We start from the raw sequence: 23,946 nt of genomic DNA, 5'->3' as shown, positions 1-23,946 counted from the left end.
GTGGCTCACCCTGAACTCACATGTTATCAGGAGTTATTCACTCAGATCCAGTGATTGTTACTCAAGAAAGCCACTAGATGGCGCTGTGTTCAGTGTTATGTGACGAATACACTGCAACGAGTAATGAAGAATAAAAGCACATGTTGAAGTGTTCAGAGAAAATAAACGGACATGTTGAGACACTTTATTCAAATCACTGAACAAATCATGATATTCGGAGTGAACTATCAGGATATTTTCTCTTTTTCAGACCATTCTCTGTAAGTCAAGTCACCTTTATTTATAAAGCGCTTTTTACAGTACAGACTGCTTCAAATCAGCTTTACAGAGATAACAGGAAAATAATACAGCAAAGTTTGGAGAAAACCATCATTGTCCAGCTAAGTTCAGTTCTCATATAATGGTGTCAGTGCAGGCAGATCAATAATATTGTTGAGCATTTAGAGCGTCACATCCGGGTCATAATCTATAGCTGTGGAATATGAATCATGTGAAGATATCAGAGGACACTTTCATACACACAGTTATAGCAGACGATCTGTTCCTGATCCTTTAAACCATTAGAGAAACTCTGAGATCAGTCTGAGAGGAGAAACAATCCAGACATTTGATCAGAAATGAAGAACAAACGTCCTGAAGAGAGTTACAGGAGAGAGCAGAGACAAACACTCTCAGGAAATCAAGACAAGATCAAACTGTTGCTTTAAGATGTTTTTAACATGTTATTGAATGTCATCATTGACTTACAGGAAGTTGAGGCGTACTGGAGCTCAAAGTGTGAAATAATAATCAGAAATAGAGTTTGACGTCACGTGCATTAACACTTACAGGTATTTTATCTGATTGTAGAGTTTCTCTCCACTTTACTCTACAGAGCAGCTTCACATCAGCACGTCTGTCATTTTATCAGTTTTGAAGAGTTTGTCTTTTCATATTTGTGGACTGAAACTGATGAAGATGTTTCTCCCTGTTTTGCTCTGCTTGTGTTTCTGGCGTCTGGATGGTGAGTTTAATGTGTTTTTATGACTTCCCGGTTCCGGCTGATCTAAACTATGCAGCCTAATTCGAATTTAGGAAGTCTATCAGATTTAAACTGTTCAGACAATTTGAACTGCGGCGCAAACAAACATGGGCTTGGGGCACAATTCCAGTAGTAAGAGAAGCATTAACAATGTTCAAAATGAGAGGACTGATCGATGACAGACACTCCTTGAGAACATAAGTTGGAACAGGATCCAGGGAACAGGTAGTGGAACTCATCGTTATAATTAATTTGGAAATATAATCAATGGAGACAGTTTGAAAACTAAGGAACCGGGTAAGCGGACAATTTAAAGGCTGAATCTCAGGAGGTGCACAGAAAGAGACCGAAGTAATACGCTGATAAATATTCTCAATTTTATCAGCAAAGAATTTCAGAAACGTATTGCACTGCTGCACGGTGGAACAGATGAGTGAATTAGTAGGTTTAAGTAGTTTGTTGATTACTTTAAACATCTTGTTTGGTTTTGCAATACCGTGATTAATGATTTGAGAGTAATATTCGGTTCTTGCTATTTTTGTCATGATCCTGGTCCCTTTCTCGGTTCTTTGTCTCCCCCTGTTGGTTATCCTGTGTTCTCGCTTTCTCCGCTGTTTCATTATCTACAGCTGCGGCTGCTTTATGCTCGTTATCCAATCATTCTTTCACACCTGCTCTCCCTTTTCTCTAATTCTGTCGGCTTCTTTTACCACTGCTTTTCTGTACCTCTTTGCCAGATTATTCTTTGAGCCAAGACGTGTTAGTCTGTGTATGTTACCGCTCGTGCGAGTCCCGTCCTGTCCTGTCCAGCACTGTGCTACTGTGAGTTTGTTCCACTGCTACATTGTCGCTACTCAGCTGTGCTTGTTTCAGAGCCCCTGTCTGATGCCAGCTCACCTCCACTAGCCGAGGCAGGCCCGGTTCTACGGGGGTGCTTGAGGGTGCTAAGCACCCTCAAACAAAAGTGAAAGCACCCCTTAGATTATTTTGCCGACAAAAGAAACACAGTCGGATTTCAAACTCATACAAATAATAGGTTACACAAACTAAATCAATTAACGTGATTTTTCAAATCAGAATTTATTTCAGTATTTCAGTATTATGTTTAATGCATTAAATTGGTTGTGCCCTTTCGCGATCGTATTACCCACAGGTGACGCTGCCTGTCTCTTTAATTGCCCACTTTGTTTGCGTGTGTGCGTCCCGCTCAGGAAATTCGTTAGCGACGGGGCTGCCTTTAGATAGCCAATAAAATGTCTCTATATAAATCGGAATGAATAGAGAGTCTCTGCAACGGCGGTAGATTGAAGTGCGCGCAGTGCGTCCGAGTGAAGATTGCGCGAGACACAAGAGAACTGTATCCATGAAACTGACAGCAGTGGCAAATAGTGCTCAGCTTGATTTCAAAAACATCAAATTTAACCAGTAGCTAGATGTCTTAATTAAGAGCGAACTAAATGAATGCTCTGCTAGTTAACTGGAGATGTTTTATCTGTAGTAGGTAAATCTGTTCCTCAATATTTCCAAAAGTGGTGGGTACAAAATTACTAATGACGAAATCTGGTGGGGATCGACATCGAGTGACCAGCATTTAATCTTTAAACGAGCTGTTTCGTTTAAAAGGACTGATTCATTGTCGTCAGAAACTAAATGTCTAAAATGTACGTTACTTATATTAACTTATTTATTTAACTGCAGAATAAAATCAGTTTCAATACTTCACACATTTGCATATAGGCTACTGCTGTTTTTTGGGGGGGAAAGTAACATTTCTTAAATGAAATGATATGTAAAAGACAAAAACTCATACAGGGACATATGCTACTCGATCATGGATATCGAATATTGTTTAACATTTGAGCACCCTCACTATTTTCAAAAGCACCCTCAGTGATTTGGTTCTAGAACCGGGCCTGAGCCGAGGGATCTTCCTCCCGTGCTCGCCAGGGCTGCTGTGGTTCTTCGGTGTCTGATTTCACCTGCCGCTCTCGCTGGTCAGCCTTTCCACTGCACACGACATTCGCATACGATTGTCGCATGTCGCCCCCTAGTGTCAGTCGCAGGGAACTTTGAAATTGGTCGTGAAGCAACCGTTACCCTAGGATATTCACAATGGTAAAATTAATGATTTTAATAAATGTAATGCATGCATGAATATATCTACACAAAACAAATGACCCTCAATTCATCTCAAATAAAAATATAGTAGTATAAATATTGGTTTAATAGTTATAAAATATTTTTTCTGCTATAGTTAATTATAACCAACATTTTACAGAGCGAGCGTTTACAGAAAAACATTAAAGAGTTAAAATATTGGTAATTCTAGCCTCGCGCTCATAGTTTTTATTAGAATACATCACTTCCGGTTGGCAGGTCGGATACGGTCTAGCCGCAGAAGTTCAGATATTTCAACGGATCCAAAGCCCAAAACGGATCCGAATTTTCCGCATACGCATATGATCGGAACTCCCCGCAGCTCCCGTACGACTCTCCATTGGAAATGAATGACTTCCGGTCCGACGGCGGTCGTTTGTCGTGTGCAGTGGAAAGGCGGCTAAACGCTGCATTCACACTGGCAGTTGAAATCAGCTCCGTAATACGCAATACGTTCCCAACGGACGTCGTACTACACAGTGAAAAGCGTCGGACGCGGGTAGAACAAAAATGGCGGAGAGATTAAAGTTTGTCAGTTCTGTATGATCTCTCTGATTAGGGTTTATGCTGCGTGAGGAAAGTTGCTCAGGACGTTGACATGTCAGGTCGGCTAAAAAATGAGATATAGTGGTCAATAGTTCAATGCCTACCTTCAATTTAATTCTATTAACTGCCCTTATAAACGTTAGAAAGTCATGAAAATAAAAAATGACATCACAACTTATCGTTATAAAATCAATATTTATTTTATTAAAAGTTAATAATTCAGGTTTGTTTATCAGTACCATAGCAACGGTCAACTTCCGCTGGAATTGTCGGATAGGAACCGTCCGTAGTTTTGAACGCATCCGGATGACCAACGGACACGATTTTCTTCGCACCGCACTCGGTCGGACCCGTTTCGGACCCATTCGCATGCGGTCTGCGAATCTCCATAGAAAATGAATGACTTCCGGTCGTTTCGCAGCCGCATCGGAGCTGATTTCAACTGCCAGTGTGAAGGCGAGTCTCGCCTGTTACCTGCTCTGCGGGTCGACCTTTGTTGAACTTTATATTATTTGTGAACAGTCCTTACCTGTGGACATCTTTCCGTTCATTAAACTGACTTCTTGCTGCAAACGCTTTTGGGTCCTCTGTCTGTCTCATCACAATTTTAGGGGCATTGCTGTACTGAACCAAATGCTCATCATACATAAGTTTATGAACGGTGAGCCCTGATTTCTTATACTGTCGTTCCAGTAATACAATATAACTTACAGTATAATACTTACAGTATAATACAGTATAATACTTATACTGTAAGTATTTTAGAACTAAGGGTTTATTATTCTACTATTTCGAGACAACACAATCTTACACTGCAAACCTTCTTGTAATAGTATATTCCAAAACATCGGCTTTATACAAATTATAGGGTTCATATCTGCATTTAGACAGTACTTTCTTTAAACAAAATTGCTCTGAGAACTAAAACTATTGCAACTTTTGCTTTAATACTGGAGAAATAAACTCTTGTTCATGTAGTTACGGAGTCAGTGTGACGTCTGCGGGCTGTACATTAGTGTTGCTTGTTACTCTTTTGTTCCATTAAGTTAATAATAAAACTTTCTTTTATTTTTTTTTCTTCTATATATATATATATATATATATATATATATATATATATATATAGTATTTTTGTGTTATTTTTCCATTTATAAATGTATTTCTCTTTTCGTTCATCATCATTTGTATTTGCACTGCAGAAGAATATTATTAATGTCACATTTAAATTATTGACTTCACCAAACCAACATCAAGTGATTTTAAAGCTTTAAACTCCATTCTTCAGGAGCGTTGGTGAAGTCAGTGTCAGTGATGAAGGGAGATTCAGTCTCTATAAACTCTAATCTCACTGAAATAAAGGATGATGATGTGATTCAGTGGAGATTTGGAGATGAAGACGCTTTAATAGCAGAAATCAATAAACGGGCCGACAGAATCGCTGTATATGATGATGATCTTGATGGGAGATTCAGAGACAGACTGAAGCTGGACAAACAAACTGGATCTCTGACCATCACAAACATCACAACTGAACATGCTGGAGAATATAGACTACAGATCAACAATGAGATCAAGAGATTCAATCTCATTGTCTTCGGTGAGTTTAATATCAGTTTCACCTGTTTTATATTTTAATCAGATACAATTCATAATTCAAACTCCATTTTGCTTTTGGTGTTTAATAATGATATTCATTTACTTTTATAAATCATTAACTGATAATCTTAATCTGTGACAAACTCTGTTTCTGTGTGTTCTCTGTTTGTGTGTGTGTGTGTGTGTGTGTGTGTTCTCTGTTTGTGTGTGTGTGTGTGTGTGTGTGTGGTGATTCAGGACTGATGTTAGTGATGGAGGGAGATTCAGTCTCTCTAAACTCTGATCTCACTGAAATAAAGGATGATGATGTGATTCAGTGGAGGTTTGGAGATGAAAACACTTTAATAGCAGAAATCGATAAATGGGCCAAAAGATTCACTGTATATGATGATGTTCTTGATGGGAGATTCAGAGACAGACTGAAGCTGGACAATCAAACTGGATCTCTGATCATCACACACACCACAACTGAAGATACTGGAATTTATAATCTACTGATGTATTCAGGAACATCAAAAGCATTCAGAGTTTCTGAACTTGATAAACTACAGATTAAGAGTTTTATTTTTATTCTCGCTGTCATTGGTGAGTTAAAATAACGTTTACACCCTTTTTGTAATTAAACAATTTAAATTAATTCATGCACTATTTTGTTTTTGTTATTTTTATTGTTTGTTTATTTTTAATGTAAATTTTAAACCATTCCATTTAGTAAATCATTATAAAGTGATTTAACAGTATTAATCTGTGACAAACCCTGTTTCTGTTTGTTCTCTGTGTGTTTGACAGATGAAATGAAGTCAGTGTCAGTGATGGAGGGAGATTCAGTCTCTATAAACTCTGGTCTCACTGAAATTAGGCTTGAAGATGTGATTCTGTGGAGGTTTGGAGATGAAAAGACTTTAATAGCAGCAATCAATAAACGGTCCGACAGATTCACTGTATATGATGATGTTCTTGATGGGAGATTCAGAGACAGACTGAAGCTGGACAATCAAACTGGATCTCTGACCATCACAAACATCACAACTGATCATGAAGGAGAATATATACTACTGAACTTTTCAGGAAGATCAAAAGTATTCAGAGTTTCTGTCTATAGTGAGTAGAGATCATTTGTCTTCTCTTTCAAATATTCTTATTTATTTGCCTCTTGAATTGTTAAATCGTCTATAGTTTGAGATGACAGACCATATAAAAAAACTCACTTGCAATAGAATAGATTGTTGATTAGATTTGATCATATTTCTGTGTATTCATAAATATTAGTTGATGTCAGCGCTGATATTAGTGTTTATTGACTGATCTGATGTCAGTTTGATGTGTTTATTCCTCAGACTCTGTCCACTGGTGTGGTCCTACTGAAGCTGTGATCTGATTGGTCCTCTCTGCTCTGGTGGGCGTGGCTGCTGTCATCATTCTGGTTTATGACATCAGATCCAGAAGAGCTGAATGAGATCAAGCACATATTCACACATCAGGTGCATGATTGATGATGTCATTTCTCACAAACTGATTTGCCATATAAATGTGTGAGGTTTATTAATTTTTGGCTTTATATTTTTTTTATCTTTTCTACTGAAATCTAAAGCAGAACGCTGAACTTTAAAGGTTCTTCAAGTGTGTTATTTGTTCTTCTAGTGTTTTTTTTTTCATAATAAATACTGAATAATTGAGCTTGACGATTTTTGAGGTTTAAAAAATATCTTATTTGTAAGGCTTTATTGTTAATATTTCTCTCAGATACAAAAATAATAATAAAGAGACACAGATCTCATTTTAAACTGCTGTATATTTGCTGTATGTATTTTCTTGCCTTTATCAATAAAGTTTCTCACTCTGAGGTTCAAGAGTCTCTTCATGATTTATTACATTTATTATGTCGAGCGCCTCGTGGAGGAATACTAACTTTATGTTAGATATTATTTACCAATACTGATAGGACTACTGTTTTTCTATCTACAATAATAAACAAACAACTTCCACCTGAGAAAATACTGATTTGGGACACATTATAATATACTTTGAGATCACAGTGAAATACATAAACACAACATATCGATCCTCCATTTCCTCCGACAGGGAATGATAAAGTCTTTAAATCGCTAGTGTGATTTGTCTCTGTGGTCTCGTCTGAGGAGCAACTCCTCCATCTAGTGGCTCACCCTGAACTCACATGTTATCAGGAGTTATTCACTCAGATCCAGTGATTGTTACTCAAGAAAGCCACTAGATGGCGCTGTGTTCAGTGTTATGTGACGAATACACTGTGCAACGAGTAATGAAGAATAAAAGCACATGTTGAAGTGTTCAGAGAAAATAAACGGACATGTTGAGACACTATTCAAATCACTGAACAAATCAGGATATTCGGAGTGAACTATCAGGATATTTTCTCTTTTTCAGACCATTCTCTGTAAGTCAAGTCACCTTTATTTATATAGCGCTTTTTACAGTACAGACTGTTCAAATCAGCTTTACAGAGATACCAGGCAAATAATACAGCAAAGTATGGAGAAAACCACAATGTTATCAATAATGTTGTCAATGCAGGCAGATCAATAATATTGTTGAATATTAAATAGCCAATGGTGAAAAAGACCAAAATCCATCAGTGACAGAATGGAGAAAACCTTGTGAGAAACCAGACTCAGTCGGGGCCAGTTCTCCTCAGCCAATGAACAAACAGTGTATGATTATGACTCAGGCAACATTATAGGCCAGAAGTCAGATTGGATCAGAACATTCAGAATATTATCCAGTTCATCTGGTTGAAGATCGGAGTCACGCTGGTCTGGAGCTCGAGTTTGTTGAGGATCAGTGTCGGCTGTCGTGTCGATGAGGGGAGAGTCTAGTTCACACAATCTCTGCTGACTCTTCAGAGCTCAGCGCACTTGGATCGGCGTTCGTTGATCGACTGGTAGAGACTATTTTTCCAAGATGGCTTCTTCCTGTATTCTCTTTTTTTTTTTTTTTTTTTTTTTTATGCTTTATTGTAAACATCAAGTAGCATGTACATTGTAATTTCTCATACAACATATTTCACATGCCTCGAAGTTGACTGTGTGTATAAAATATCTTTTTATTAAACTGTTTGGACACTGACAAAGCTCTCAATGCTTCGGTTTGAATGTAGGGACCCTATGCTACCGTGTTACTGTGGGGCTATTTTGAGCCTTGTTAGTGGTAATAACAAGCGATTTTTATTTGTCATTACTCTATACCCTATATACTAGCGTTATAGGCTAAACTGTTTTTAGAGATAAAACTATTTACATTCGGCAATCATGAAAACAAATCTCAGATAACGGTTGACTAGGTAACAATGTGTAATTAGACCAAAGGTTCATTTTGCGCCGGAGTTCTCCTTTAATTGTCCAATCACACTGAACTCATCGTCAATGTGAGCGTATGATTTCCCTTCATTCACTCTCTGATGCTTCCTCTACAGCCCTTGCAGTAACATTATTGTAATGGAAAAATTTGATTTCATTGGTATGTTTATGCAACTGAAATGCAGGAGCGAGACACTTCGGGAACAGCTGTGCCCTCTGAGATCAGAGGTCATCTGGTCCAAGTGGGTCTTAAGGGTCAGATAAATCGAGGCTAGCAGCCATGGGTCCTTTATCTAAGGAAGAATGGCAGAAAGAAGCCCTGCTTCTAGGAAGACCTTAGCTGTGTCTGAAACCGCTCACTCGTTCACTCATTCACTAATCCCTATATATAGTGTATGGCATTTGAGTGCACTATATCTGCAAGGAGTGAACGAGATGAAGTGAGTGATTTCGGACGCTGACGTTTACACTGTGCGTCGGAGAGTTGGAGCTGTCGCAGAAAAGGCTTCGTCACGCGTACTGATAAAACTCCTTTTATCTTACATTACCTACTTTATAAAATAATATTAAAAACAATAACAATCATATTGACTTTATTTTGTAATTATACCTCCGTGCCAGCTTTGTAGGCTCATCGACTGAAATTGTACATAAACTCTCACGTTCACAGATGACGTGTCGTCGAGCGCCCTCCGGCGGCCGTTATTATGTTCAAAACGACGATTAACGGATATTTTTCAAATCCTCCACTGGATGTAATGTAATCTCTGGTTTAAACTTGCTCGCGCCGAACTTTCATGCGCGCTCAGTTCTCTCCGCATTGGATTGTGGGAAATAGGGCTTCAGCGAGTGTACATCGAATGTACACTCGAATTCAGAGAGGATTGTGGGTAAAAGTAGTGAATGATTGTAGGGAATGATGTCGTTCACTCAGAATTCGGACACCACTACAAAATGGCCGACACCCGATATAGTGCACTATATAGTGGATAGGGAGCGATTTCAGACACAGCTCTTGAAATCAGTATGTCCAGTTCTTCCTGGTGTTGTCTCACTCATTCTACAGCATATGCAACATGACATCATGACTTTTGTGTAAACATACACGCCACTTTCGAGTCAAGTGGCGTGTTATCTCTACGCATTTTGAGCTATCCGCGTGTATGCGCGTGTTTGCGTGTATGTCTACGCCATTAACGTCCGCGTCATTCCGCGTGTCTGTACACAACGTCAAATGTCCAGTCATAAATGCCATTAACCCCAGTGACGGTTAAGTTTAGGGATGGGGTTGAGGTAAGTCATATATTTATATAACGTTAAGTCAACGGCGTTCATAAACACGCCGAAAAGCGATTATGCGTCTTGATAGCACGCCAAAAATGGAAATACGAATTGGCGTGTTTACACACGCTACTTCATGAGATCAGTCTGGCATATGTGTTATTCAGGGCCTTCTTGCAAGAATAAATAGCCTACCTTTTAAAAGACAATTGATTCAGTGTCTCTTACGCAGTGATGATGGTTTGATTGAAATTCGTCACAACAATTATATATGGGAACGATTTATCCAAAACTGCCTCTATGCCTACCAGACTTGCATGTGCAGTAAGTTTAGTCTACGCTTTCTTGTTAAAGTGAACTTTTGTTTTCCTCTGGTTCTCTGGCCTCAACCACATCCTGAAACCTTTCGGCGGTCGGGCCAAAACGCCATCTCGCAACTGCAATCTGCAAACAATAGTTATAAACTCAAGCATTTCTTATCATCATATTTATTCAAGACCAAATCTAACATGGAAATCTGAAGTCTTATTTGGTTTCAACTGAATAAATCAGATTTACAGGCTATTGTTCTCATTAAATTGCACTGATTGACTTTGTTATAGCAAAAATGGTGAAAGTCGTTCACTAAATGGAGAGTGTAAGCGGCTGTTTTTGTGAGTCGAAGTGAAACTGCTGTGGTCTGATTTATCTTCAACTAATGTGGTCTGACCTGTTGGTGGACAAACAGCTTCAACATCAGTGTTTATTATCAGATGAATGAGGTCAGTGAGTCTGTTAATTTGTGGGTGAGGCGTTTCTTCATTAATTCTCCTGCTTAAATTAACCAAATAATCAGACTTTCACTCCATACAAAACATCGTTACAGTTAAATAAAATGAATCCAATTATGAAATCATAAATCATTGATGAATCATCAACACCAGTTGGTATAGACATTTAATCTAATATTTCACTCTTTCAGGACTTCCTGTTTTACAGGAAATGGTTTTGAGAATAAACTGTGACGAAGGTTCAGTCTTCATTGGGAAGATCACACACACACACAGCATCAGTGCAGTCGTGTTTCAGATCAATCTGAGTGTTTTTTTTAGTGAACCGATGAGCAAAATGTTTCTCAAATTAGCTTTGCTCTGTTTGTGGCGTCTGGTTGGTGAGTTTTAAATGTCTTTTTATGACTTCAGTTGTTTTAGTTCTGGTACCATGTGATAAATTATTGGTTAATTTAGTTTGAGAGGATCAACGTTCGCTGTTATTCTCATATAGAAATAATTGAACTGTGATTTTACTGTCAGATCAAGCGCAGATAATCAACAGCATTAGTTTTAGTGTGCGTTAAACATTAAAGTAAAAGTGTACTTTTTGTTATTTTTCCATATATAAATATATTTCTCTTTTCATTCATCATCTTTTTTCTTTGCACTGCTGCAGAATTAATAATTTCACATTTAAATGACTAAAAGTATTTTAGTGAAGCTTTAGCAAACCAACAAAAAATAAAGCTTTAATCTGTGAAAAACTGTTCTTCAGGAGCGTTTGCTGATGAGTTTGTAAAGGTGGGAAATTCAGCCTCTTTAAACTCTGGTCTCACTGAAATAAAGGATGATGATGTGATTCAGTGGTGGTTTGAAAACACTTTAATAGCAGAAATCAATAAACGGGCCGACAGATTCACTGTATATGATGATGTTCTTGATGGGAGATTCAGAGACAGACTGAAGCTGGACAAACAAACTGGATCTCTGACCATCACAAACACCATAACTGAACACACTGGACGTTATTATCAACAGATCAACCATGTGAAAAGGAGTTTCTTTCTCATTATCTTTGGTGAGTTAAATATTTGTTTCACTTGTTTTATGTTTTAATCAGATACAATTCATAATTCAAACTCCATTTTGCTTTTGGTGTTTAATGATGATATTCATTTCAAATTTACAACTATTTACTTTTATAAATCATTACCAGGGGCCCGTTTCAATAAGGAGGTTCAACCAACTCTGAGTTAAAGCTTGAACTCAGAGTTGACTTACCCTGAGATGGGAAACTCTGAGTTTTCGGTTACAGAACAGCTGAAATTAGTTAGTTCAATCAACTCTGAGTTGACTGACTCTGAGTTAAGCGCGTGCACCACAGCTATAAAAAGCCATTATCAATGGAGCGCAGATATGAGTCACCATGGCAACAGCGCCAGACTAAAAGAGGTGTTGAGTATAATTAATTACCAAGTAATCTAAATATTGTAATTTAATTAAAGGGATTACTCTTAATTATTCTTTAATTTAAAATAAAATATGATGCAATTACATTAAATAGGCTACTGCATAAACTATAGACCAATTCAGTATAAAACAATAGTGGATTTAGCATACATTTTTAAAAGGTATATTTTTATATAACCTTCTCCATCTACACACTTTGATCAATTCAAGAATAATTCATGCAATTGTATTTTGTTAATTTGAAAGCATTAAAAGTGCAGTTTCTTGTCTCTCCTCCTTGTATTAATCAAGTGGTTGAGGTTGATATAGGATTTAGTAATATGTAGACCAATACTTTCTAGAGATAGTAATTATTACATTAATCTAACTACACCGTTGAAGATGTCATTTGTTGTTAATAATTCATAACTATTTTAGAGTAACTGTTATAATATCAGAGGTGAAACTGGAAGAATGTTATTCAACCTAAAGTAGTCTACTATTACTTTGATACATTTTTACTTAAGTAAAAGTAAAATTACCAGTCTAAAAAATCTTCTCAAGTAAAAAGTAGTTAATTTAAAACATGAGTAAAAGTTGCTGAGTAACTTGTTTAACAGCGGGGGTGGGGTGGGGGACTCCCCCATGTGGGGTTGTAACGTATGAGAGTTTCACAGTATGAGAACCGTCTCAGAAAATATCACGGTTTATGGTATTAAACAATTATTAAATATATAAACTGCATTATTAAATTACGGTTATTATTTTCATCAGTTAAAATGACAGTTAAATAAATTAAACATTTGTTCAATAAAACATAATATCAACTAACTTCAATAATTGATTATGATTGACATCTTATTTTTTATCATTAATAACTTATTAAATTTTATTACAATTTTTTCAATGATTTAATAGAAATATATTATCCAAAACAGTGGTAATCAAATAAAAGTTTAGCAAAAGTTTTAATCCTTTTATTTTTTGGCAAAGTGCTGCAAAACAGATTTAGTCAATTAAACCATGGACAAACAATATATATATTCCTTAAAGAATGTGTAAATACATTTTAGTATTATTGTTGGTGTTTAAACAGCACTTCCTCATTAAAAAAAGGGGAGGAGACCGCAAGAAACTCTGGGTTTACTGAAGAAAACCTGCTCCCGACCAGGTTAGGTTCACAGAGTAAGTTACCATGGTAACTGACTCTGAGTATAAGTTACCTCTCTTTCAGAAACGGGCTTGACTTACTCTGCTTTCTCGGGTTTGATATACCCCCTTTCTGAAACGGAAAACCCAGAGTTTCCCTCATTTCAGGGTTAACATACTCAGAGTTCTCACTTAACCTCCTTTCTGAAACAGGCCCCTGACCGTCTTAATCTGTGACAAACTCTGTTTCTGTTTGTTCTCTCTCTCTCTCTCTCTGTGTGTGTGTGTGTGTGTTTGGTGATTCAGTCCTGGAGGTAGTGATTGAAGGAGAATCAGCCTTTCTAAACTCTGGTCTCACTGAAATAAAGGATGATGATGTGATTCAGTGGAGGTTTGAAAACACTGTAATAGCAGAAATCGATAAATGGGCCAAAAGATTCACTGTATATGATGATGTTCTTGATGGGAGATTCAGAGACAGACTGAAGCTGGACAAACAAACTCGATCTCTGACCATCACAAACACCACAACTGAACATGCTGGAGGTTATAGACTAGTGATCAACAGTGAGATCAAGAGTTTTGTTCTCGCCGTCATTGGTGAGTTTGAAAATGTTTACACCTGTTTTTTAAAGCTGCAGTAGATAGTTTGAGAAAACGTTGACTTTTTGAACGAGAACAACATACAGGTCCCACCCCCTTGCTTTCTGCTGCGCTACTTCCACAGCTCCTCCCCCACAGCTCCTCCCCCCACAGCTCCTCCCCCACAGCTCCTCCACCACAGCTCCTCCCCCACAGTTCCTCCACCACAGCTCCTCCCCCCACAGGTCCTCCACCACAGCTCCTCCCCCCACACCTCCTCCCCCCACAGCTCCTCCCCCCACATTCATAGCCTACTGAAAATCAGCCTTTGGAGCTTCATCATTGGCAGCTCCATAGTAACCATACACAGTAGCAACAGTTTATCAAGGTTTCTTCCATCAGTGTAGCAGCTTGTGTTGGGGACACTGTAATGTAGGCCTCATAAAACTTTGTGCACTTTAGACAGGTTAGTGTTGTTTTGTGTTCAGTGACAGAGTGGATTACTGTGTGCTGGATCATGTTTGCTGGGGCTGCTGTCTACATCTGCTCTGTAACTTAACTGAAGAAGCCCATTTGTCTGGAGCTGAAACATTGAGGCCAGCATTGGTGAATTGCTGTGGGTTATGAACTCTCTGTGGTTCTTAAAAAGTTGGGGGGAGATTGTTAATTCTTGCACAGAACTTTCTGATGGGCCTGTGATGGTTAAAAATTAATATCCTTCATCTTCCTCAATCATACATTCTTCTTCACACACCAGATTTCCACTTCCTTTGCACATCCGTGCATGCCATCCCTGTCTTGCCCTGACTGACTGCATTCTCGACCTAAATAGAGTCTCGAAGTTATGACTTCCCTTTGTAGGCCAAAACGCGTAAGTGAGTTAGCATTTTAGCTAAGTCTTTGAATGGGTTTTTGCTAAATCGCCTGAAATAAGGTCTGTGGTTAACAGAGTCTCTAAATATTTCCATGTTTTGATCTATGACATAAAAACACACCAGTTATGACCTGCTTGTGTTTTTTAAACTTTATTGTGTCTGTGTTTTTTTTACTTTATAGGCTTCAAAATGTACATTTTGCATTAACTTGTAAAGATTATCTTGATAGACAAAACGAGTAAGGGTCACAACTCTTTGTTAAACACAGATCTTATTTTTTGTGATTTCCCAAAAGTCTGTGGGGAAAATGCATTGCTTTTCGACCAAGGGAACCCATGCGCCGCTAGCTTCCGAGTTGTCCTACAAAGTGACGTCATCACTTCGGTACTCTATTGAATTAAATGCTATTATCCAACAATCTTAGGCTAAAGATTTTAAGTGAAGGCTACTTTTATTACAGTTGATATTACTCTTGCCACCGGGTTCGGGGATTGCCGCCTCGACAGGCACCGGAAGTAAAGGATGCCGTCAAGCTGAAGAAGGAGTCCTATCGGGCCTGGTTGGCTTGTGGGACTCCGGAGGCAGCTGACAGATACCGGCAGGCCAAGCGGACTGCGGCCCGGGTGGTTGTGGAGGCAAAAACTCGGGCCTGGGAGGAGTTCGGTGAGGCCATGGAGAAGGACTATCGGCTGGCCTCGAAGAGATTCTGGCAAACTGTCCGGCGCCTCAGGAGGGGGAAGCAGTCCCCCACCAATGCTGTTTACAGTAGGGGTGGGCGGCTGCTGACCTCAACTGGGGATGTCGTCGGGCGGTGGAAGGAATACTTCGAGGATCTCCTCAATCCCGCCGCCACGTCTTCCATTGAGGAAGCAGAGGCTGAGGGCTCAGAGGTGGACTCGTCCATCACCCTAGCTGAGGTCACCGAGGTAGTCAAGAAACTCCTCGGTGGCAAGGCACCGGGGGTGGATGAGATCCGCCCTGAATACCTCAAGTCTCTGGATGTTGTGGGGCTGTCTTGGTTGACGCGCCTCTGCAGCATCCTGTGGTGGTCGGGGACAGTGCCTCTGGGATGGCAGACCGGGGTGGTGGTTCCTCTTTTTAAGAAGGGGGACCGGAGGGTGTATTCCAACTACAGGGGGATCACACTTCTCAGCCTCCCTGGGAAAGTCTATGCCAGGGTACTGCAGAGGAGAATACGGCCGATAGTGGAACCTCGGATTCAGGAGGAACAGTGCGGTTTTCGTCCAGGCCGTGGAACACTGGTTCAGCTCTATACTCTCTACAGGGTGCTGGAGGGTTCATGGGAGTTTGCCCAACCAGTCCACATGTGTTTTGTGGATTTGGAGAGGGCATTCGACTGTGTCCCCCGAGGTGGCCTGTGGAGGGTGCTCCGGGAATATGGGGTCCGGGGTCCTTTGCTAAGGGCTGTCCGGTCCCTGTATGACCGAAGCAGGAGCTTGGTTCGCATTGCCGGTAATAAGTCAGACTTCTTCCCAGTGCATGTTGGACTCCGGCAGGGCTGCCCTTTGTCGCCGGTTCTGTTCACAATTTTTAAGGACGGAATTTCTAGGAGCAGCCAGGGGCCGGAGGGTGTCAGGTTTGGGGGCCGCACGATTTCGTCTCTGCTCTTTGCGGATGATGTTGTCGTGTTGGCCCCTTCACACCTGGACCTTCAGCATGCACTGGGGAGGTTTGCAGCCGAGTGTGAAGCGGCTGGGATGAGAATCAGCACCTCCAAATCCGAGGCCATGGTCCTCAGTCGGAAAAGGGTGGCTTGCCCACTTCAGGTTGGTGGAGAGATCCTTCCTCAAGTGGAGGAGTTTAAGTATCTTGGGGTTTTGTTCACGAGTGTGGGAAGGATGGAACGGGAGATTGACAGACGGATCGGTGCAGCTTCTGCAGCAATGCGGTCGATGTACCGGTCTGTTGTGGTGAAGAAGGAGCTGAGCAGTAAGGCAAAGCTCTCGATTTACCGGTCAATCTACGTTCCTACTCTCACCTATGGTCATGAGCTTTGGGTCATGACCGAAAGGACAAGATCCCGGATACAGGCGGCCGAAATGAGCTTTCTCCGCAGGGTGGCTGGGCGATCCCTTAGAGATAGGGTGAGAAGCTCGGTCACTCGGGAGGAGCTCAGAGTAGAGCCGCTGCTCCTCCACGTCGAGAGGGGTCAGCTGAGGTGGCTCGGGCATCTGTTCCGGATGCCTCCTGGACGCCTCCCTGGGGAGGTTTTCCGAGCACGTCCCACTGGGCGGAGGCCCCGGGGAAGACCTAGGACACGCTGGAAAGACTATGTCTCCCGGCTGGCCTGGGAACGCCTCGGTGTCCCCCCAGAAGAGCTAGAGGAAGTGTCTAGGGAGAGGGAAGTCTGGGCATCTCTGCTTAGACTGCTGCCCCCGCGACCCGGCCCCGGATGAAGCGGAAGAAGATGTATGTATGTATTACTCTTGCCAAGGTCTGATTTCTGAGAGATTCACGCAACGCATAGCAAAAATGAAATGATCACAAATCCGTCTCTCACTCATTAGAGATTTTAGATAAGGTATTTGACTTCGGAAAGACCCTAATCTACTCCAGTAAAAAAATCTGAAGGATGACCCACCCACATTTTTTTTTTGGCGTCTGACGCCCATGCTTGAGATCTTTGTTACACCTCTGCTCTTGAGTCTCATAATCCTCAAAGTTAGCTGACTCAGGAAGAACATCATTTCTGTGTCCAGAAGATCACGATTCTAATCCCACTGAAGACAACATTCCAGGTCTTAGTCTATAGTCCCTACTTCTATATCCTTACAGTTTCTGTTTGTTCTCTGTGTTTGACAGATGAAATGAAGTTAGTGTCAGTGACGGAGGGAAATTCAGTCTCTCTAAACTCTGATCTCACTGAAATAAAGGATGATGATGTGATTCAGTGGAGGTTTGGACACACTTCAATAGCAGAAATCGATGTAACGGCCAACAAATTCACTGTATATGATGATGTTCTTGATGGGAGATTCAGAGACAGACTGAAGCTGGACAAACAAACTGGATCTCTGACCATCACAAACACCACAACTGAACATGATGGAGATTATAGACTACAGATCAACAGTGTTTTCAAGCCTTTTGCTCTCTTTGTCTTTCGTGAGTTAAATCTCCCCCCCCCCCCCCTGTTTTATGTTTTAAACATGACAATTATACAATTAATAATTCAAACCTCATTTTGCTTTTGGTTTTTAAAGATGATATTCATTTCAAATTTCAATTTCAAATTTACTTTTATATACCATCAAGTGATCGTCTTAATCTGTGACAAACCCTTTATGTGTGTTCGGTGATTCAGGACTGGAGTCAGTGATGGAGGGAGATTCAGTCTCTCTAAACTCTGGTCTCACTGAAATAAAGGATGATGATGTGATTCAGTGGAGGTTTGGAAAGACTTTAATAGCAGAAATCAATAAACTGGCCGACAGATTCACTGTATATGATGATGTTCTTGATGGGAGATTCAGAGACAGACTGAAGCTGGACAAACAAACTGGATCTCTGACCATCACAAACACCACAACTGATCATGCTGGTGGTTATGAACTACAGATCAACAGTGAGATCAAGAGATTCAGTCTCGCCGTCATTGGTGAGATCAAGAATGTTTACACCTGTTTTTAAAAATGAAAAAATGTAAACTACTTCATACACCTTTTTGTTTTTACAGTGGGGCCAAAAAGTATTTAGTCAGCCACTGATTGTGCAAGTTCTCCTACTTAGAATGATGAGAGAGGTCTGTAATTTTCATCATAGGTACACTTCAACTACGAGAGACAAAATGAGAAAAAAATAACATTGTAGGATTTTTAAAGAATTGATTCGCAAATTATGGCGGAAAATAAGTATTTGGTCACCCACAAACCAGCAAGATGTCTGGCTCTCACAGACCAGTAACTTCTTCTTTAAGAAGCTCTTCTGTCCTCCACTCGTTACCTGTATTATTGGTACCTGTTTGAACCCGTTATCTGTATAAAAGACACCTGTCCAGAGCCTGCAAACTCAACCATGGCCAAGACCAAAGAGCTGTCGAAGGACACCAGGAAGAAAACTCTAGACCTGCACCAGGCTGGGAAGAGTCGATCTACAATAGGCGAGCAGCTCGGTGTGAAAAAAACAACCGTGTAAGAAAATGGAAGACATACAAGACCACTGATAATCTCCCTCGATCTGGGACTCCACGCAAAATCTCATCCCGTGGGGTCAAAATGATCATGAGAACGGTGAGCAAAAATCCCAGAACTACACGAAGGGACCTGACGAATGACCTGCAGAGAGCTGGGACAAAATAAGTAACACACTACACCGAGAGGGACTCTAATACTGCAGTGCCCGCCGTGTCCCCCTGCTGAAGCCAGTACATGTCCAGGCCCGTCTGAAGTTTGCCAGAGAGCATATGGATGATCCAGAAGAGGATTGGGAGAATATCATGTGGTCAAAATATAACTTTTTGGTAAAAACTCAACTCGGCGTGTTTGGAGGAGGAAGAATGCAGAGTTGAATCCCAAGTACACCACACCTACTGTGAAGCATGGGGGAGGAAACATCATGATTTGGGGCCGTTTTTCTGCAAAGGGGACAGGAAAACTGATCCGTGTTGAGGGAAGAATGAACGGGCCATGTATCGTGAGATTTTAAGCCAAATCCTCCATCCATCAGTGAGAGCCTTGAAGATGAAACGTGGCTGGATCTTCCAGCAATGATCCCAAACACACCGCCTGAGCAACGAAGGAGTGGCTCCGTAAAAAGCATTTCAAAGTCCTGGAGTGGCCTAGTCAGTCTCCAAACCTCAACCCCATAGAAACTTTGTGGAGGGAGTTGAAAGTCTGTGTAGCCCCGAAACATCACTGCTCTAGAGGAGATCTGCATGGAGGAATGGGCCGAAACACCAGCTACAGTGTGTGCAAACCTGGTGAAGACTTAAGGCCAATTTATACTTCTGCGTCGAGGGTACGCCGTTGTGAACGGCGTTGGCTACGCACGTAGGCGACGCCGTTGTGAGCATTTATACTTCTGCGTTCAGGTCTTGGTTGCTCTGCAGTACTGCTCCGAAACACTAGTTGGCAGCGGAGGGTTTTAATGTTCCAGTGTGTTTAGATTCCTCACGGCTAGGTTACTACAAACAATATCGACTGAAAGAGAGCTGATCATGTTGGAGTTGGAGCTTATTGAGGTGGAAAAACAGTTCACTTTAGTGAAATTACTAAAACTGAAAGGCAGAAACGAGAGAAGATGTCGGAGGAGATGGTACGTGCGGAAATCATACACAGTGGTGGAAATGCGTGAGAAGGTACGTGCGGAAATGCGTAGGAGGAAATGCGATGCTACCAAGCCGACCAATCGCCAATCTTGCGGTCTGCGTCGTCGCGACGTGTAGTTACATTTTTGAAGAGGTGCGCGTCAGGCGACGGCGAAGGGTACGCGGTATGGGACGCGTCTGTGCGTATGCTACGCCGTACCTACTGCGCGCACCCTACGCAGAAGTATAAATTGGCCTTTACAGGAAACGTTTGACCTCTGTCATTGCCAACAAAGGTTATGTTACAAAGTATTGAGTTGAACTTTTGTTATTGACCAAATACTTATTTTCCACCATAATTAAAAAATAAATTCTTTAAAAATCCTACAATGTGATTTTTTCCCCCTCATTTTGTCTCTCCTAATTGAAGTCTACCTATGATAAAAAAAATTACAGACCTCTCTCAATATCAAGTAGGAGAACTTGCACAATCAGGCTGACTAAATACTTTTTGGCCCCACTGTATATTGTTTATTTTTAATGTAAATTTTAAACCATTTAATTTAGTAAATCATTATAAAGTTATAGTATTCATCTCTAACAAACCCTGTTTCTGTTTGTTCTCTGTGTGTTTGACAGATGAAGTGAAGTTAGTGTCAGTGGAGGAGGGAGATTCAGTCTCTCTAAACTCTAATCTCACTGAAATAAAGGATGATGATGTGATTCTGTGGTGGTTCGGAGTTGAAAACACATTAATAGCAGAAATCGATAAACGAGCCGACAGATTCACTGTATATGATGATGTTCTTGATGGGAGATTCAGAGACAGATTGAAGCTGGACAAACAAACTGGATCTCTGACCATCACACACACCACAACTGAAGATGCTGGGGATTATAGACTACAGATCAATCGTGTTTTCAAGCCTTTTGCTCTCTTAGTCTATGGTGAGTTAAATACACCCCCCCCCCTCGTTTTATGTTTTAATAAAGATAATAAATAATTCAAAACTTATTTTGCTTTTGTTATTTAAAGATGATATTCTTTTAAAATTTAAAATTTCTAACTATTTACTTTCAGAAATCGTTAACTGATCGTCTTAATCTGTGAAAAAAAAAATGTGTTTGTGTGTTTGGTCATTCAGGACTGAAGTTTGTGAAGGAGGGAGATTCAGTCTCTCTAAACTCTGACACTGAAATAAAGGATGATGATGTGATTCTGTGGTGGTTTGGAAACACTTTAATAGCAGAAATCTATAAACGGGTCGACAGATTCACTGTATATGATGATGTTCTTGATGGGAGATTCAGAGACAGACTGAAGCTGGACAATCAAACTGGATCTCTGACCATCACACACACCACAACTGAACATGAAGGAAATTATCTACTACAGATCAACAGTGTTTTCAAGCCTTTTACTCTCTTTGTCTATGGTCAGTTTAATTTTTTTCCCCTGTTGTATGTTTTAATCAGGATAAATATACGAATAATAATTCAAACTACATTTTGCTTTTGGTATTTAAAGCTGATATTCATTTCAAATTTAAATGTCAAACTATTTACTTTTAGAAATCATTGATCGCCTTAATCTGTGACGAACCCTGTGTGTGTGTCTGTGTATGTGTGTGTTTAGTCCTGGAGTCAGTGATGGAGGGAGATTCAGTCTCTCTAAACTCTGACACTGAAATAAAGGATGATGATGTGATTCAGTGGAGGTTTGGAGATGAAGACGCTTTAATAGCAGAAATCAATGTAACGGCCGACAGATTCACTGTATATGATGATGTTCTTGATGGGAGATTCAGAGACAGACTGAAGCTGGACAATCAAACTGGATCTCTGACCATCACAAACATCACAACTGAACATGCTGGAGAATATAGACTACAGATCAACAGTGAGATCAAGACTTTCTTTCTCACTGTCATTGGTGAGTTCAAAAATGTTTTTTTTTATTTAAATGAATTCATACACCATTTTGTTTTTGTATTTTATATTGTTTATTTTGAACATAAATATTAAACTAATAAATTTAGTAAACCATTATAAAGTGATTTAACAGTATTAATCTGTGATAAACCCTGTTTCTGTTTGTTCTCTGTGTGTTTGACAGATGAAGTGAAGTCAGTGTCAGTGATGGAGGGAGATTCAGTCTCTCTAAACTCTGATCTCACTGAAATAAAGGATAATGATGTGATTCTGTGGAGGTTTGAAGATGGAAAGACTTTAATAGCAGAAATCTATAAACAAGCCGACAGATTCACTGTATATGATGATGTTCTTGATGGGAGATTCAGAGACAGACTGAAGCTGGACAATCAAACTGGATCTCTGACCATCACAAACACCATAACTGGACATGATGGAGGTTATAATCTACTGACGTTTACAGGAGGAAGATTCTCATCAAAAGTATTCAGAGTTTCTGTCTATAGTGAGTAGAGATCATTTTTTTTCTCTTTCAAATATTCTTATTTACGATTTATATATATATTTACTATAATATAATATAGTAACGGGCAATCATAATAATTAAATCAAATGTAAAAGATTTTTATCACCATCAAATGAAAAACATTTCAGTATAACATCAACTTCTTCACAGTTAACAGGAATCGCAGCTTTTCTCTGTAAATAATACTGAGTTCTCTGAATATTTGGGTCTCGGGACTCTTCTAAAATAGATGATTTTACAGGATGATTTCTTTGTCTCAGAGGAAACTTCACAAAAAACACAAATACCATTTACATCTTGAATTGTTGAATCGTTTATAGTTTGAGATGACAGACCGTATACAAATCTCATTTGGAACCGAATATAAGATTGTTGATTAGATTTGATCATATTTCTGTGTATTCATAAATATTAGTTGATGTCAGCGCTGATATTAGTGTTTATTGACTGATCTGATGTCAGTTTGATGTGTTTATTCCTCAGACTCTGCCCACTGTTGTGGTCCTACTGAAGCTGTGATCCGATTGGTCCTCTCTGCTCTGGTGGGCGTGGCTGCTGTCATCATTCTGGTTTGACATCAGATCCAGAAGAGCTGAATGAGATCAAGCACATATTCACACATCAGGTGCATGATTGATGATGTCATTTCTCACAAACTGATTTTGCATATATAAATGTATGTCATATATATTAATGGCTTTATATGGTAATCTTTTTCAGTATCGAAATCGCTGAATTTTAAAGGTTCTTCTGGGTTTTTTTTTCATAATAAATACTGATGATTATTTGAGTTTGTGCTCTCTTTCAGTGTCAAATTTTAACAATGCCACTTCATTGTTTATATTTCTCTCAGATACATAAAAATAATAAAGAGACACAGATCTCACTTCAAACTGCTGTATATTTTATGTATTTCTTGCCTTTATCAATAAAGTTTCTCACTCTGAGGTTCAAGAGTCTCTCCATGATTTATTCAGAGGAATAGAAACTTTATGTATATTTTAAATATTTCAGCAGTGTACCATATACAGCTTTATTTGTACTTCTTATAACAATATGTAAAACATTATGTTTTTATTTTATATACTTTTTGCAATATATATTTCAGTATAAACAACATGAGGGGTAAACAAAAGGCAATTTTGAGAAAACAACGTGTACCTATTAAACAGCTGTGAAGTTTTCCTTGCATTTAAGTTTTTATATTTGGATACTGTTTCTAAATATATTTTTATATAAATTTTATACTGTTCAAAATTTGAGATTTGACTATGAATATAGTAACGGCCAATCATAATAATTAAATCAAATATAAATGATTTTTATCACCATCAAATGGAAAACATTTTAGTATAACATCAACTTCTTCACAGTTAACAGGAATCGCAGCTTTTCTTTTTAAATAATACTGAGTTCTCTCCAAAATATTTGGGTCTTGGGACTCTTCTAAAATATATGATTTTAAAGGATGATTTCCTG

At 39.5% G+C, this 23,946-nt stretch overlaps 1 protein-coding gene across 1 annotated transcript; it reads left to right on the top strand.

The window, feature by feature from the left end:
* The first annotated feature begins 7,600 nt into the window (after nt 1-7,600).
* LOC120486365 (uncharacterized) lies at nt 7,601-23,414 on the top strand. Its single transcript, XM_089120654.1, has 12 exons — nt 7,601-7,736; nt 10,539-10,697; nt 10,898-11,086; nt 11,464-11,766; nt 13,593-13,886; nt 17,567-17,869; nt 18,069-18,362; nt 20,649-20,957; nt 21,155-21,445; nt 21,646-21,942; nt 22,126-22,446; nt 22,951-23,414. The coding sequence occupies exons 3-12, from the start codon at nt 10,918-10,920 to the stop codon at nt 23,040-23,042; spliced, it is 2,673 nt and encodes an 890-aa protein (XP_088976780.1). The 5' UTR covers nt 7,601-7,736; nt 10,539-10,697; nt 10,898-10,917; the 3' UTR covers nt 23,043-23,414.
* The last annotated feature ends 532 nt before the right edge of the window (nt 23,415-23,946 follow it).

The sequence above is a fragment of the Pimephales promelas genome, chromosome 2 (assembly GCF_988280905.1).
Source record: "Pimephales promelas chromosome 2, fPimPro1.hap1.1, whole genome shotgun sequence".
Classification (NCBI taxonomy): Eukaryota; Metazoa; Chordata; class Actinopteri; order Cypriniformes; family Leuciscidae; genus Pimephales; species Pimephales promelas.
This window is presented reverse-complemented; position numbering and strand designations above follow the sequence as displayed.

Excerpts from the sequence above, each read along its gene's own strand:
- LOC120486365 (XM_089120654.1), top strand. The coding sequence starts at position 10,918 with ATGGTTTTGAGAATAAACTGTGACGAAGGTTCAGTCTTCATTGGGAAG. Across the intron at positions 18,363-20,648 it reads ATTCAGTCTCGCCGTCATTG|ATGAAGTGAAGTTAGTGTCA; the intron begins GTGAGATCAAGA and ends TGTGTTTGACAG. Across the intron at positions 21,446-21,645 it reads TTTTACTCTCTTTGTCTATG|TCCTGGAGTCAGTGATGGAG; the intron begins GTCAGTTTAATT and ends GTGTGTGTTTAG.